General features: G+C 38.5%; 1 protein-coding gene across 12 annotated transcripts in view; it reads left to right on the top strand.

The window, feature by feature from the left end:
- epb41a (erythrocyte membrane protein band 4.1a) overlaps positions 1-13,160 on the top strand; it is a 61,765-nt gene that overhangs the window by 29,848 nt on the left and 18,757 nt on the right. For 8 of the 12 annotated variants that reach the window (XM_030411908.1, XM_030411907.1, XM_030411914.1 and 5 more), the window contains 3 exons: positions 643-690; positions 1,622-1,684; positions 3,863-4,033. In XM_030411908.1, coding sequence (XP_030267768.1) covers positions 643-690; positions 1,622-1,684; positions 3,863-4,033 — 282 coding nt within the window. Of the gene's footprint in view, positions 1-642; positions 691-1,621; positions 1,685-1,813; positions 1,862-3,862; positions 4,034-13,160 lie in introns of all 12 variants that reach the window. The other 4 variants (XM_030411910.1, XM_030411905.1, XM_030411912.1 and 1 more) reach the window with 3 other exon arrangements.

Raw genomic sequence — 13,160 nt, 5'->3', positions numbered from 1 at the left:
AATCACACTGATGGAAAATTATTTAAGAATCTAATTTTGCCATATATTTGCCCTGATTATTGATTATCAGTATTGTAACAATGGCCTAAACAAAACCAGATATATTAAAGGTTTAACTAACATAATACAGACAAATGAATGCTATTTCACTGACACTTCATGTGACCCACTACTTCCAAGAGCAGGAAGTGATGAGTGTCACTGAGCGCAGTTTTAAACTCATCAAAGTGGAAAAGTTGAAGTGACCTGAATTATTTGCCTTATCGAACCAATCTTTCCCCTTAAAAGTGAGATGCAAGCATGATGTGAGAATGTCCACTATGCTGAATTTACCATGAGCTCTTTTAATAGTTCATTAATTTTTGGGAACTCGCTGCTTTTATTTGTTCATACCAGACACTTGGCCATTATTTTATTATTGGCTTTTATTTGAGAATTTAAGTTTTTGAACATAGCACTTTTTAATTTTATGTAGTCAGTTCAGTCAGATATTAAGAGTTTAACTGTCATGGGAAGTGTTACTCCACTTAAGTCTTTCACGCATGTGTTTTCTTACTATATTACAAATGGATGTTTGCTACGCTGGCCAGACACAGGACCTTAACATACACTAACTATGTCTTTCCTTTGATGGGGGAGCAGCGCTCTCCTCAGGACAAAACAAAGATGGAGTTGGTGCAAGTGAGGAAGGTTAGCACACTCCTGAGCTGGTACTCACCACCCCCATCTCTGCATCAGTCACACATGAAGATACTTTGATTTGCGTTTCTGTTGCCTGAGAGTGCTGTTTTCATTTGCAGAGACACAGAGTGCTTTTATTCGTTGTTCTTCTTTCTGTGAAGACTCTTGCATCATCTGTATAAGAATGTCCCAATGGCCAAGGACCAACAGTGTTTCTTGTTAAACATTTGGGTTCTTCTCCAGAAATAAACATCTGGGTACTGTGGCTTAAAACAATAACATTTGTAAGAGAGAGGAGCCCTTTGATTTTCACGCATACCTTGCTTGGTAATTTCTGTTTGGACTTAATTTAGACTGTTTTAACTCCAAATGAATTCCAATGTTGCTCTGTAAGTGCTGGATGGAGACCTGAGTACCATTTGGCTGTACACACACCTAATTAAATGTACGTGCTGCTACATAATATATATGTATACATAAGCTCATTTTTATCAGTAAGCATGTCAAGTAATGTTCAATTTGAAATGTTCAAATTGTTGTGTTGTCATCACAGTTGAGATGTGAATATCACAACAAGAGAAAATAATGTTATGATATGAAAATGCTTAAAGCGAAAAGCAGACACCGTGATGCTGCTCCTCCTGTACACTGCACTGAACTGCAGCAGCTTTTGCATGCACAGCATGTGACTTCTCCTCACAGCAGTAAGTGCGCCTGGCTTCTCATACACATGACTGGTGTGCATGTTGCTGAATTCCTCACCTGTCCTCTGCTGAGCTGGGCCCGCCGGGAACTGCAAACCCACACTCTGTGTTCCTGCAACCTCATAGTTATTTTATTTTTTGCTATTCACGTCATCTCAGTGGATTCCATTGCAAAGCAGATAATAAACTGTTTGAATGAATTCAACCAGCTCTTCCTTTCTCCTCATTTTCCACAGAAAAGAGCTAAGAAACTTGAGGGAGAAACTATTTATATCAGACATAGCAATTTAATGTTGGAGGTTTGTATCTTCAGTCTTCAGATATCTGTTCTGGCTGTTCGCTGTCTTGTTTTTCTGCCTGCGTCAGTGACCGTTTATTTTCTTTTTGCTTTGATGCTTGTCTCTCTTAATTTCTCATCTTGTTTTCAGCTTAACCCTAAAGGCATGGCATGCACTATTTACCTCTCTGATTCTCATGCAAGTAGTGTCATTTCACTTTGACATTGTCTTTGTCATTTCATATTTAATTTCTGTGAAATATACCACTGGGGAAGGTCTCTTTTTTCAGTTTAAACTGGTACTGCAGTTTGGCCTTTGGTGCTGAAATAAACACAACTGTCTGAGATAGAAGCTATAATACCATTTTACAAACTTACAGTACACTTACTGTTGAAGACAACAACAACAATATTTTTGCTTCTTTTCAATAATGTAAAGACATGGATCTCTAAGAAATCCAAATAAAAAAAGTAAATACATTACTGTCCTTTCCCAGTCATATAATTCTCTGTGCTTTTTAGATTTTCGGCACTTTTGTTCCTCTTCTAGTTTCTTTTCATTGATTAATGTAGTGTGAACTGTAGACCAAACTCCCTGACAATGCTTATGCTGTAATTTCTGTTGCCCTGATGACTGTGATCAGAGAGGGATGATATGTTACATTAGCTTGGAAAAGCTAATGTTGGTGATTTTTTTCCTTGTAGAGCTGCATAGATTAATATATTTTATTTTGTCATTGAATCATAAGACAAGGTGTAGTGAAACACATAGTTACAAACCCATGGATAATTATTAGTAATCACTTCAGCTTGACCGACTTTTTATTGTCCTCTCCACACCACACACCATTACCAGGCTCTGGCTCTGCAACTAATGTGACATGTCACGCCCCTCTTCATGTGTCTGTACTGTACATCTTTGCTTCTCTGACTCAGCCTGCCTTCATTTAAATATGCAGTAATTGATTACATGGTGGCCACAGATGCATCACACTTCCACTTTGTGGCTGTAAAATATTAGAGCAACATTTTGGTCAATAGCTCCATGTCCTGAAGAGAGCTACTGTGTCTCCAGGTGCTCCAGGATGTGTTTAGCCTAGCTTAGCCCTCCAGGTCTACCCCAGCACTGCTTCCAGCTTAATTTCTTCAAGTAGAACATTCAATCACTGTTAAGCTGTTTGAATGTGAAGTAGAGAATACATACATGTGTATGATCCCATGAGGAAGAAACAGGAAGTCAGCCTACTGAATACTGCAAGCGTGCTAAATTGTAGTAATGCAACAGTTTACTGAAGAAAATCGCTGGCTTCAATAGGCAGATCACATGGTACAAAATTACAATGATCAGAAAAAAACAATTACTATTTGAAAACCTAATTGTTATCAACAATCTGGTAGCTTTAACAGTATATGTTTGTAGATATTGAAGTTCATTCATGACCCTGAAAACAGGGTTTGCAAAAAATGGGTAAAATGTTATAATTATACATAATTAGCCAGCGCCATTGAATTCCTTTTTGCTGTCTTAATTTACCGTACTTTTTTGGACGCTTGAAATATTAAATGTAACGACTACCTGTCTTTTTCCTTTGTATGCTGGATGTGCACATCATTTATTGCCATTGCTTTAGTTCCAACAGACCTGCTCTCTCCATATGCAGGTTTCCAGCTATACATGACACCTCCATGTAATATGTAATCAAACATCTCCTCTTGCTGACATTGATAAAGGCATAATCTGTAAACCAGTGAATCTGTGCTTTATTAATAACCACTAATCAGGAGTCACCCTTTGTGCATCGGCTGCTTTTTTCTGCTGGGAGATTGAGAAAAGATGTAAAATCCAAATTTCAGTGACTTCAGCTGGGTTGAAAAAACATCCCGGATCACAGGAAACAGATGATGACTCCTCCAAATGCTGTTTGGTGTCTGGTTTGTCAGAAACATAACATTTCCATGGCCTCAGCATGCCATTAGGAATTGGCAGACTCAATCCAATAGAAGTAGAAGAATCAAAGCTCCAAACTTATTTTTCCAATCTGGGTCATTCATTATATCCTTTCTCTACTCACACAGCCTTTATTTTCTTTATGGTCGTATAGTCGTCTCATTTCCTATTCCTTTCTCCTTTTTTTATTGTCTTGTTGTCTCTCCTATAACTGTTATTTTACCTACACTGACTTTGACATTCTTGTTGAAGGACGTGGATAAGACCCAGACCGAGATAATGCGTCACCACACTAGCATCAGTGAGCTGAAGAGGAGCTTCATGGAGTCTGTACCGGAGTCTCGACCCAGTGAGTGGGACAAGCGTCTTTCCATCAACCTGCCTTTCTGCACAGCAAGCATCAACGGCCAGCTGCAAGCAGTGGTGAGTCCACCAAAGTGGGCGGAAAATACACAGCAACAGTATTTTCATACTACAATTATTCCCGAATAGACGTACATTCCTCCACAGTGTCAGATCGTCCGTAAAGACTTCCAAGTTGTTGGAAAGTGTTTTTTCATGGAATGTCAATATGCTAGAAGTTCATGAAGAATAGCTGAATCGCACTGATTTCAGGAATGTGTACCATGACAGGAATGTGTAGATTGATGTGGGCCTTTTAATACACATCAGTGATAGGTTAAAGTTCAAGACATAGCCTTAACCTTTGGGAGAGCGAGGGGCAGTTGCTCGCTCTGTATGGTTAGTTATCAGGTCAGTTATGGGTCTGCAGAAGTCACGCTGTATGTACCCACTATTTAAACGTTCATATGTACAGACTTTCATGGAGGACTATTATGGATAAGACATATACAAATGTGCAGTATTGAACAAATATACTGTTGTTTGCAATGGAGAATATGCCTACAATGTACTTTATCATCTAAAACTGTACACTGATCTGCCACTTGGTGATGATGCTGGCTTTCATCCCACTGTTTTCAAGTTACTGCAGTCATGGTGGGACTAAACACTTCAGGACTTTTTCATATTTGCTAATGTGAAGAAGCTGTGGTGTGTGTGTGTGTGTGTGTGTGTGTAGGATTTCAACAGTTGTTCCTTAATACAGAGTAGTTAGCAACGTTTCTGAGTCAAAGATTCTCTTATCTGGCGCTTCCTGGCACAGGGTGGAGCAGGTCAACACTGTCAAGCCTGTATGTATCAATTTATTAACTTTTAAGTAATCTGAGATTTGTGTTTTTATGCTTCTAGTTAAAATGTGGTAAACTGAAAAAAGTAAAACAATAACATATAGTGTTTTTAAATATTGGAGCATCACCCCGATACTGTCATGCTGTGCAAGTAGTTTTTAAAGGCCTTAGATTGAAACAGTAATACTTCTTGGGGCTTGGTGTACTTGTTTACATAACATCACCATTGGCTATAAAAAACAGTTGGCTGCATAACTGTAGAAGACAATATTTGGTTGTCTAGCTGAAACAAGTAACTTCTCTGTTTGGCACTGGCAAAGAGAGAAGTCATACTTGTGACTTATCTTGGAGTCACAGCTGCATTTATACTACAACATTTCTGACTGTCAGTTCATTTTAATGGGATTACTGCTATCAGAGGATGCTATCACTGATAGCAGTAATCGCATTTTGGACTCTATGCTGTCATACAGAGTCAAACTGGGATACAAGTCCAACAGGGAGCGGGCAAGAATCAAATGCAATAACAAGCAAGGCACAAGGTAAAATAAAGCAAAAATCCCAAATCACAGGAGGAACTAACATGACAAAAGGCTGTAAGGCTGAACGCACAAAGACAAACATGGAAAGGGAACATACAGACTAAATAGACGAGGTAATAAATAACATACGAAACTCATTAAGGGAAACACACGGGACACAGACAGTGAGGAAATAGGAGATGGTACCCCGCTAGCGTAATGAGCCCAATCCAAATTAACTACACTGATAAATAGTATATTTAGAAACACTAAATTTGATCAGTCTTTATTTGCGGATGATGGTGCTATTTGAAGAAGAGGAAGAAATGCTGATTTTATTTTAAAACAAGTTCAAATGAATTTAGTTTCTGTGGAGGAACGGGCAGACAAATGGGGCTTTAAAGTCTCTGCGTCAAAGTCTAAATGTATGATCTCTGGTTTCAGAGGGAAGACATACAACCTTGGACTTCACATGTAAAGTGAGAAAGTGAAACATTAAAAAAAAATTAGGTAGATAGTTTGCTATTCATACTGCAAAAATACTAACCAGATGTGATAAAGTGTTAAACGTCATGAAAAGTCTGGCCGAATTTGCATATTAAATGCAAGGCAATGATAAGATCTATGCTTGATTATATAGATATTTTTTTATGGCTCTGCTGCCCTAAGTGCTCATAAGGTATTCTGCAGACCAAAGCATTTAGGCTCTGTTGTTGGGCTTTTAAAACCCAACTGTTGCACTGCTGATTGAAATGAGAGCATTAAAGTGGGTATTGCAGGTAAGAGACCCCAGTGAATCAATGTATAGGAAAATTACTGTTGAAAATAGATTTTTAAAAAAGTAAACATATACACAGTGACTTCTAGAACCATTTTTGAGAGAATTGTACTTGTACTACATCGGAACACATAGCACCAGGATGTACTATGGAAAGAAGGCAAACTGGCAGAGGAAGAGTGATGCTTTGGGCAATGTTCTGAGTCCTGCCATCCATGTGGATCTTACTTTGACACAAACCATGGAAACAGTATTCCCTGATGGCTGTGGCCTCTTTCAGCAGGATAATGTGCCACAAAGCAAAAATGGTTCCGGAATGGTTTGAGGAGCACAACAACGAGTTTAAGGTGTTGACTTGGCCTCCTATGGGCATAGAATACTGCCATAAATCGCGCGCGCACAATAAAACATCCACGCGCGCAAATAAAACATCCATGGCGCAAATCAAATACCCGCGAGCGCATTTTTTTTCCCCGAGCGCTTTTCCAAGCACTGGCGAGCTATTTTTCATCCTGCATCTCTGCCCCCTGGAGCAATATTGTGGCCTGCGAGGAGAAAAACAGCTCGAGCGTGCGCAGAGTCCGCTCGCAATACTTTCCCCTGCTCGCGCGCGCGCAGACTGCTTGCTCACGCAACACTCCTCTCCTCGCTCGGGAAAACTTTCACTCTGCTCGCGCGCGAGTGAATATTTTTAATGGGCGTTTTTGTCAGTAAGGGGGCGGGCCTTGGGGGCATGCCAATCACCATTGTATCCCCGAATAATTGGTGGAGCGTATTAGCCAATCGGATAGCAGGGTACGGCAACACCACTAGGTCAAACGGGACAAACCACACAGCCCTGAATGCCTGAATGATAAGTATTGCGATTTGGTGTCCTGACTTGAATGTTTGCAAAATGTCACACAGAGCAATGAACTTCAGTATGTTTGTCCGAGTGCTGTCTTTTCTTTCCTCCATCGTTGACATTAATCTGATAAAATGCTGATCATTTTTTGTAACTTGGACCCTGTTGCACACAGACATTTTTTATTTTGGTAAAACTGTATTGTTCATATTCTCGATCTAGGCTACTTCTGTCTCCCTGAAAATTATAGGGAGCTCGCCAGTGCTTGGAAAAGCGCTCGGGGAAAAAAAATGCGCTCGCGGGTATTTGATTTGCCAATCGAGCATCTGTGGGATGTGCAGGACAAACAAGTCCAATCCATGGAGGCCCCACCTCCAAACTAACAGAACTGCTGCTAACATCTGGGGGGTCTTCAGGGTTCTAGTGGAGTCTATGCCTCAACGGGTCAGGGCTGTTTTGGCAGTAAAAGGGGGACCAACACAACATTAAGCAGGTGGTCATAATGTTAAGCCTGATCGGTGTTTATTCTATGCACAGCCTTTTAACTGTGAGGCTGCTAGGCCAACAATAGGCAAAATAATGACCAGAGACAAGAAATTGTGTTGTATGGAGAATTAGTGGTGAACTTCGTGTTTCACATTACAATGGTACTAACTGTTTATCAGGCTATATCAAAACAAATATTGGTCGTCTTACACGGGTGTTGATACTTATCCATGACAGAAAGTTTTGCTGGGTTCCTCGGTATGTTTGAATAGCTGATCCGATGGTAAAGGCAACCCTAATGAAAGGAGGTGTAAATATATCCCTGGGAAAAGTGGAACTCAAGGAGGGTGTTGGCAGGGATTATGGGAAGAGGGAGGATGTTGTTGTTCAGGAAGAGATGAATGATGGTATGTGTGCAACTAACTGAGTTTTAGTTGTAGTATTCCTTTATCCTCTTGACGTGCCTTTTAATGCGCAATGTCTATGAGTATATTTGTTTGTTAGGCTTATGTTATTGATAGAAGCACAATATTTGGCTGCTATATAAGAAAACAGTATTTTTATTAGCAGATTACACTTTTTCGTTTGGTGATTTTAGTACTACGATCATGCTAATTATGCTAAATTTATTGTGTTCTTGTGGCATTACATACATATTTACCTCTTTTTCCATTTTCCATTTGTTGGATTGTCTACTGGCAATTCCACATGTGCTGCAGAGAAACAGAGAAAGACTGTATTTTTATGTGACATCCCTTCCATATATACACTGTGATGGGACCTCTCCTATCTAAAGTAGGCCTACTTATGCCATGTTTTGTAAACTGTAAGTGCACTTGGTTGACATAACAGAACACCATTCAGAGCAAGTGATTTCTAGGAACCAATGAATCACGATCTTGGTTTTTTGACTTTTGCTTACTTTGAAACCTATTGAGTGATATCTTACAAATTGTATTTTGCAGTAAGACAAAATGGATGTGATGAGCATTTCTGTAGAACTGAACTTAACTCACAGCAAAGAGGTCCTTATTTCGAGAACCACCCACCCGGAACCCGGGAGTGGACAGGCAGTTATAGGTGATAGAGATGGAGATGGAGGTCTAAAGATGTGTTATTTAAAAAAAAAAAAAAAAAAAAAGGTACTTGAGTTTAAAATTTAATCTATAACTTCATCAGCCAAGGGCATAGATGGTCCTGTTTCTGCTGTGCTCTTGGTTATGGGATTTGAGATTTAAGATTCCTTTATCTTGTTTATGGATTCACGTGAGCAGAACAAGATAATGAAGACAGTAATTAAATACACTAGTGCAGTGCCCGTAGGAAATATGTATTCCTATAGAAAAGTGGGAGGTTAAGTAGCTTTTTCATGGATGGCCAAATGAGGCTGTGTTTGAAGGTGGGGCGTCAGGGATATTTAGGTTTGTTGTGAAATCCGATATTCGCTATAATTGGCTGTTTTTGACTATTTTTGATTTTGCCATTATATTTCACCGTAAAAACTATTTACTTGGTGTCATTATTTTCAGCACAACCTCACATGTGTGACTGTACAGTTGTTTTTTTTATTTTGACATACTGTATTAAAACAATGGACCTAAAATCACAAAAAAAACATAAAATCCGAGTAGAAAAGGTTAGAATTTTTTTACTGTGAAAACCACAAATATGTTTAACAAACCATTTTTTATTACTTATAATGCAAATATAAATTCTTCTTTGCTAAACATGTGAATACATTTTAAAAATTTACAAAGTTATATGTAACTATTTACATTTAAATGCAGGCAATGCTCAGGTCTGCCTGAGCTCCTTCCAGCTAAATGAAGAGCTGCACTGCCTGCTCAACATTCAGCAGTCTCCTCATTGTTTTGACTCATTAAACAAAAAACCGACTCCACTACACACTAAACACACTACACCAAACACTACATAACACACTAACTACACACTCCACACGCGCTAAATGTCACAAATCTCTCAACTCTCAATATCGCTGTCTCTATCGCTGTCTCTACTCCGCCTCCGTCCCCCCCAAAACTTCCCGTTCCTCAACAACCAAACTTGCTGCTTGGACACTTTAGTTCAATAATTTAATTTAATTCAAAGATTTGACTTTTATATGCAAAAAACACAGCATTAGATAAAATAAACAAATAAATATCAAACAAATACTTAAATAATAATGTAAATCAACAGAGGCACCTGGAACAAGGTAATAAAAATGGTTTATAAATAAAATATAAAGTTAAAGCCCCTGTACGGAGTTTTTAACTGGATATAGAAAAGTCTCTGGTTTCTGCTGATGTGTCTCTGTTACCTACAACAGCAAATGAGCCCATCAGCGTGAAGATACGCTTTTTCTAAGTAGTCTTATTCTATACCTCTGAAAGGCCTTGGTCGGGTCGGACCACTGACGAAACGATTTACGGCAGTCAGACCGGAACTGACGACATTTAGGATACGGCATAGCTGTTTTGTTGCTACGCTAGCCAGTGCTAACCGAGCTAAAACTTTTGTCATGGCTGATAATGAGACAAAGAAAAGAAAAAGAATTAGAACCGAAGACCAACGAAAGGCAGAGAGGGAATCCGATCGAGCTAGGGCTAAAACAGGGATAAACATTGGCGATTCCTTCCAGAGATGGAGAGAGTTGCGGGGCTTGAAGGGAGGGTCGGATCCATAATTCGCCCGATTCCTCCTAGACAGGTTTGTACATTTTATTTCATTTATGAAATGTAATGCGGGACGTAGTTTACAGCAATACATGAATTCATGTTGTTACAACAAAGCTGGCTAACGTTACCACTAGATTAGCTCTAGATACTACACTCGTGAAAACGACAACAAACGTCTTAGATCACGCATCCCTTTCAGCTGTGTATCAGCCCAGCCGACCTGCAACGATGCGTCGGTAATATCCTCTGTCATTATAAATGATTCAGTTTCTTACTTAGAACAAAACATCCATCACAATCACTGTGACTTTGCTGTAACGCTAGCGCTGTAGCACCGTGGGTAATATATATATGGGAAATTGCAGTGCAACAGCAGCATTACTTTGTTTCACCGGCGGCATATTATATTAAGTAGAAATACAAATAAACACATTACCTCGTCCATATGCACGCTGCAGATAGCTGCTAAAAAAAAAAAAAGTTTTCAAAGCAAGTCCCGTCGTCTTTCCGACGTTTCCAAAACAAATCTACACGCGCCGGCCAGACAAACGCCTTCACGACAGTGGGCGCTAGAGCTCATGGGAAATGCAGTCTTCATTCCTTCAAAACACTACCGCTTTCGTCCAGCGGGGCCGCCAAAATCAACACTAAATGTAAAGTCTGTACAGGGGCTTTAAATAATTATGTCAGAAAACCATGTAAAAAATGTGCAAAAGCTTTGGTAAAAATGGGGGAGGGGGGGTTCAAAATACACTCCTGAAATTCAAAGATTTGACTTTTATATGTAAAAAACACAGTATTAAATAAAATAAACAAATAAATATCAAACAAATACTTAAATAATAATGTAAATCAACAGAGGCACCCAGAACAAGGTAATAAAAATGGTTTATAAATAAAATATAAAGTTAAATAATTATGTCAGAAAACTATGTAAAAAATGTGCAAAAGCTTTGGTAAAAATAGGGGGGGGGGGTTCAAAATACACTCCTGAAATTCAAAGATTTGACTTTTATATGTAAAAAACACAGTATTAAATAAAATAAACAAATAAATATCAAACAAATACTTAAATGATAATGTAAATCAACAGAGGCACCCGGAACAAGGTAATAAAAATGGTTTATAAATAAAATATAAAGTTAAATAATTATGTCAGAAAAACCATGTAAAAAATGTGCAAAAGCTTTGGTAAAAATGGGGGGGGGATCAAAATACACTCCTGAAATTCAAAGATTTGACTTTTATATGTAAAAAACACAGTATTAAATAAAATAAACAAATAAATATCAAACAAATACTTAAATAATAATGTAAATCAACAGAGGCAGCCAGAACAAGGTAATAAAAATGGTTTATAAATAAAATATAAAGTTAAATAATTATGTCAGAAAACCATGTAAAAAATGTGCAAAAGCTTTGGTAAAAATAGGGGGCGGGGGTGTCAAAATACACTCCTGAAATTCAAAGATTTGACTTTTATATGTAAAAAACACAGTATTAAATAAAATAAACAAATAAATATCAAACAAATACTTAAATAATAATGTAAATCAACAGAGGCACCCGGAACAAGGTAATAAAAATGGTTTATAAATAAAATATAAAGTTAAATAATTATGTCAGAAAACTATGTAAAAAATGTGCAAAAGCTTTGGTAAAAATGGGGGGGGGATCAAAATACACTCCTGAAATTCAAAGATTTGACTTTTATATGTAAAAAACACAGTATTAAATAAAATAAACAAATAAATATCAAACAAATACTTAAATAATAATGTAAATCAACAGAGGCAGCCAGAACAAGGTAATAAAAATGGTTTATAAATAAAATATAAAGTTAAATAATTATGTCAGAAAACCATGTAAAAAATGTGCAAAAGCTTTGGTAAAAATAGGGGGCGGGGGTGTCAAAATACACTCCTGAAATTCAAAGATTTGACTTTTATATGTAAAAAACACAGTATTAAATAAAATAAACAAATAAATATCAAACAAATACTTAAATAATAATGTAAATCAACAGAGGCACCCGGAACAAGGTAATAAAAATGGTTTATAAATAAAATATAAAGTTAAATAATTATGTCAGAAAACTATGTAAAAAATGTGCAAAAGCTTTGGGAAAAACGGGGAGAGAAATTCTAAATAAACTACAGCAATCCTAACTTTTGTTTTTTATGTTACTCTATATTCTTCCTCAATACTCCATCCACTGCTGAGAACCTGTGTTTCCTGGCTTTTCTGGAGGCAAAGTCATTTATGACATCACTGTAAAAAATCTGATGGCCAACTTTGTTGTTTATACTCATCACTGCCAGTCCACTCAGTCTTTCTTGTGCCATGGATGATCTCAAGTAGTTCTTGATTAGCTTGAGTTTGGAAAAGCTCCGCTCTGCAGACGCAACAGTAACAGGAAGAGTGCAGGCTATCCGTAGAGCTACCCAAAGATTTGGGTACAACTCACAGATCTCATTTTGAGAGAGGTAAGTGAGCAGCTCAAATGGGGTGATCTGTGCTTTGGGGAGTTCTGGAAGATTCTCCATCTCTGTAGCCAGTTCACTCCCATCAATATCAGCCTGTTCCCCTAAGGTGAGTTTGTCTCCGAGAAGTTGCCACTGATCCCTCATTGTCTGTGCATCAAGCTGGCCAAAGTTGAGAAGCACTCCAAAATGGCTTCTGACCTCCCCCAGGGACTGAAAGCGGTCCTCTAAAGACTGGATGCTACAGTCTATGACAGCATTAAAAAGGACACTTCCAGGGCGCCGTTTAGCTCAGTTGGTAGAGCGCGCGTCCCATGATCCGAGGCTCTGCAGCGGACCCAGGTTTGACTCCCGGCCCGGGTCCCTTTGCTGCGTGTCACTCCCCCTCTCTCTCCCCCTGTTTCCTGTCATATCTTCAGCTGACCTATCAATAAAGCCATAAAAGGCCAAAAAAAAAGGACACTTCCAGCCTCTTCATTGCATCAGCTTGTGGCTCATCAGGCATCTCATAGGCAAAATGCCTTTTTGTGGTTCGCAACCTCTTCTGCTTCAGCACTGCTTCAGTGTTCA

The sequence above is a fragment of the Sparus aurata genome, chromosome 3 (assembly GCF_900880675.1).
Source record: "Sparus aurata chromosome 3, fSpaAur1.1, whole genome shotgun sequence".
Classification (NCBI taxonomy): domain Eukaryota; kingdom Metazoa; phylum Chordata; class Actinopteri; order Spariformes; family Sparidae; genus Sparus; species Sparus aurata.
This window is presented reverse-complemented; position numbering and strand designations above follow the sequence as displayed.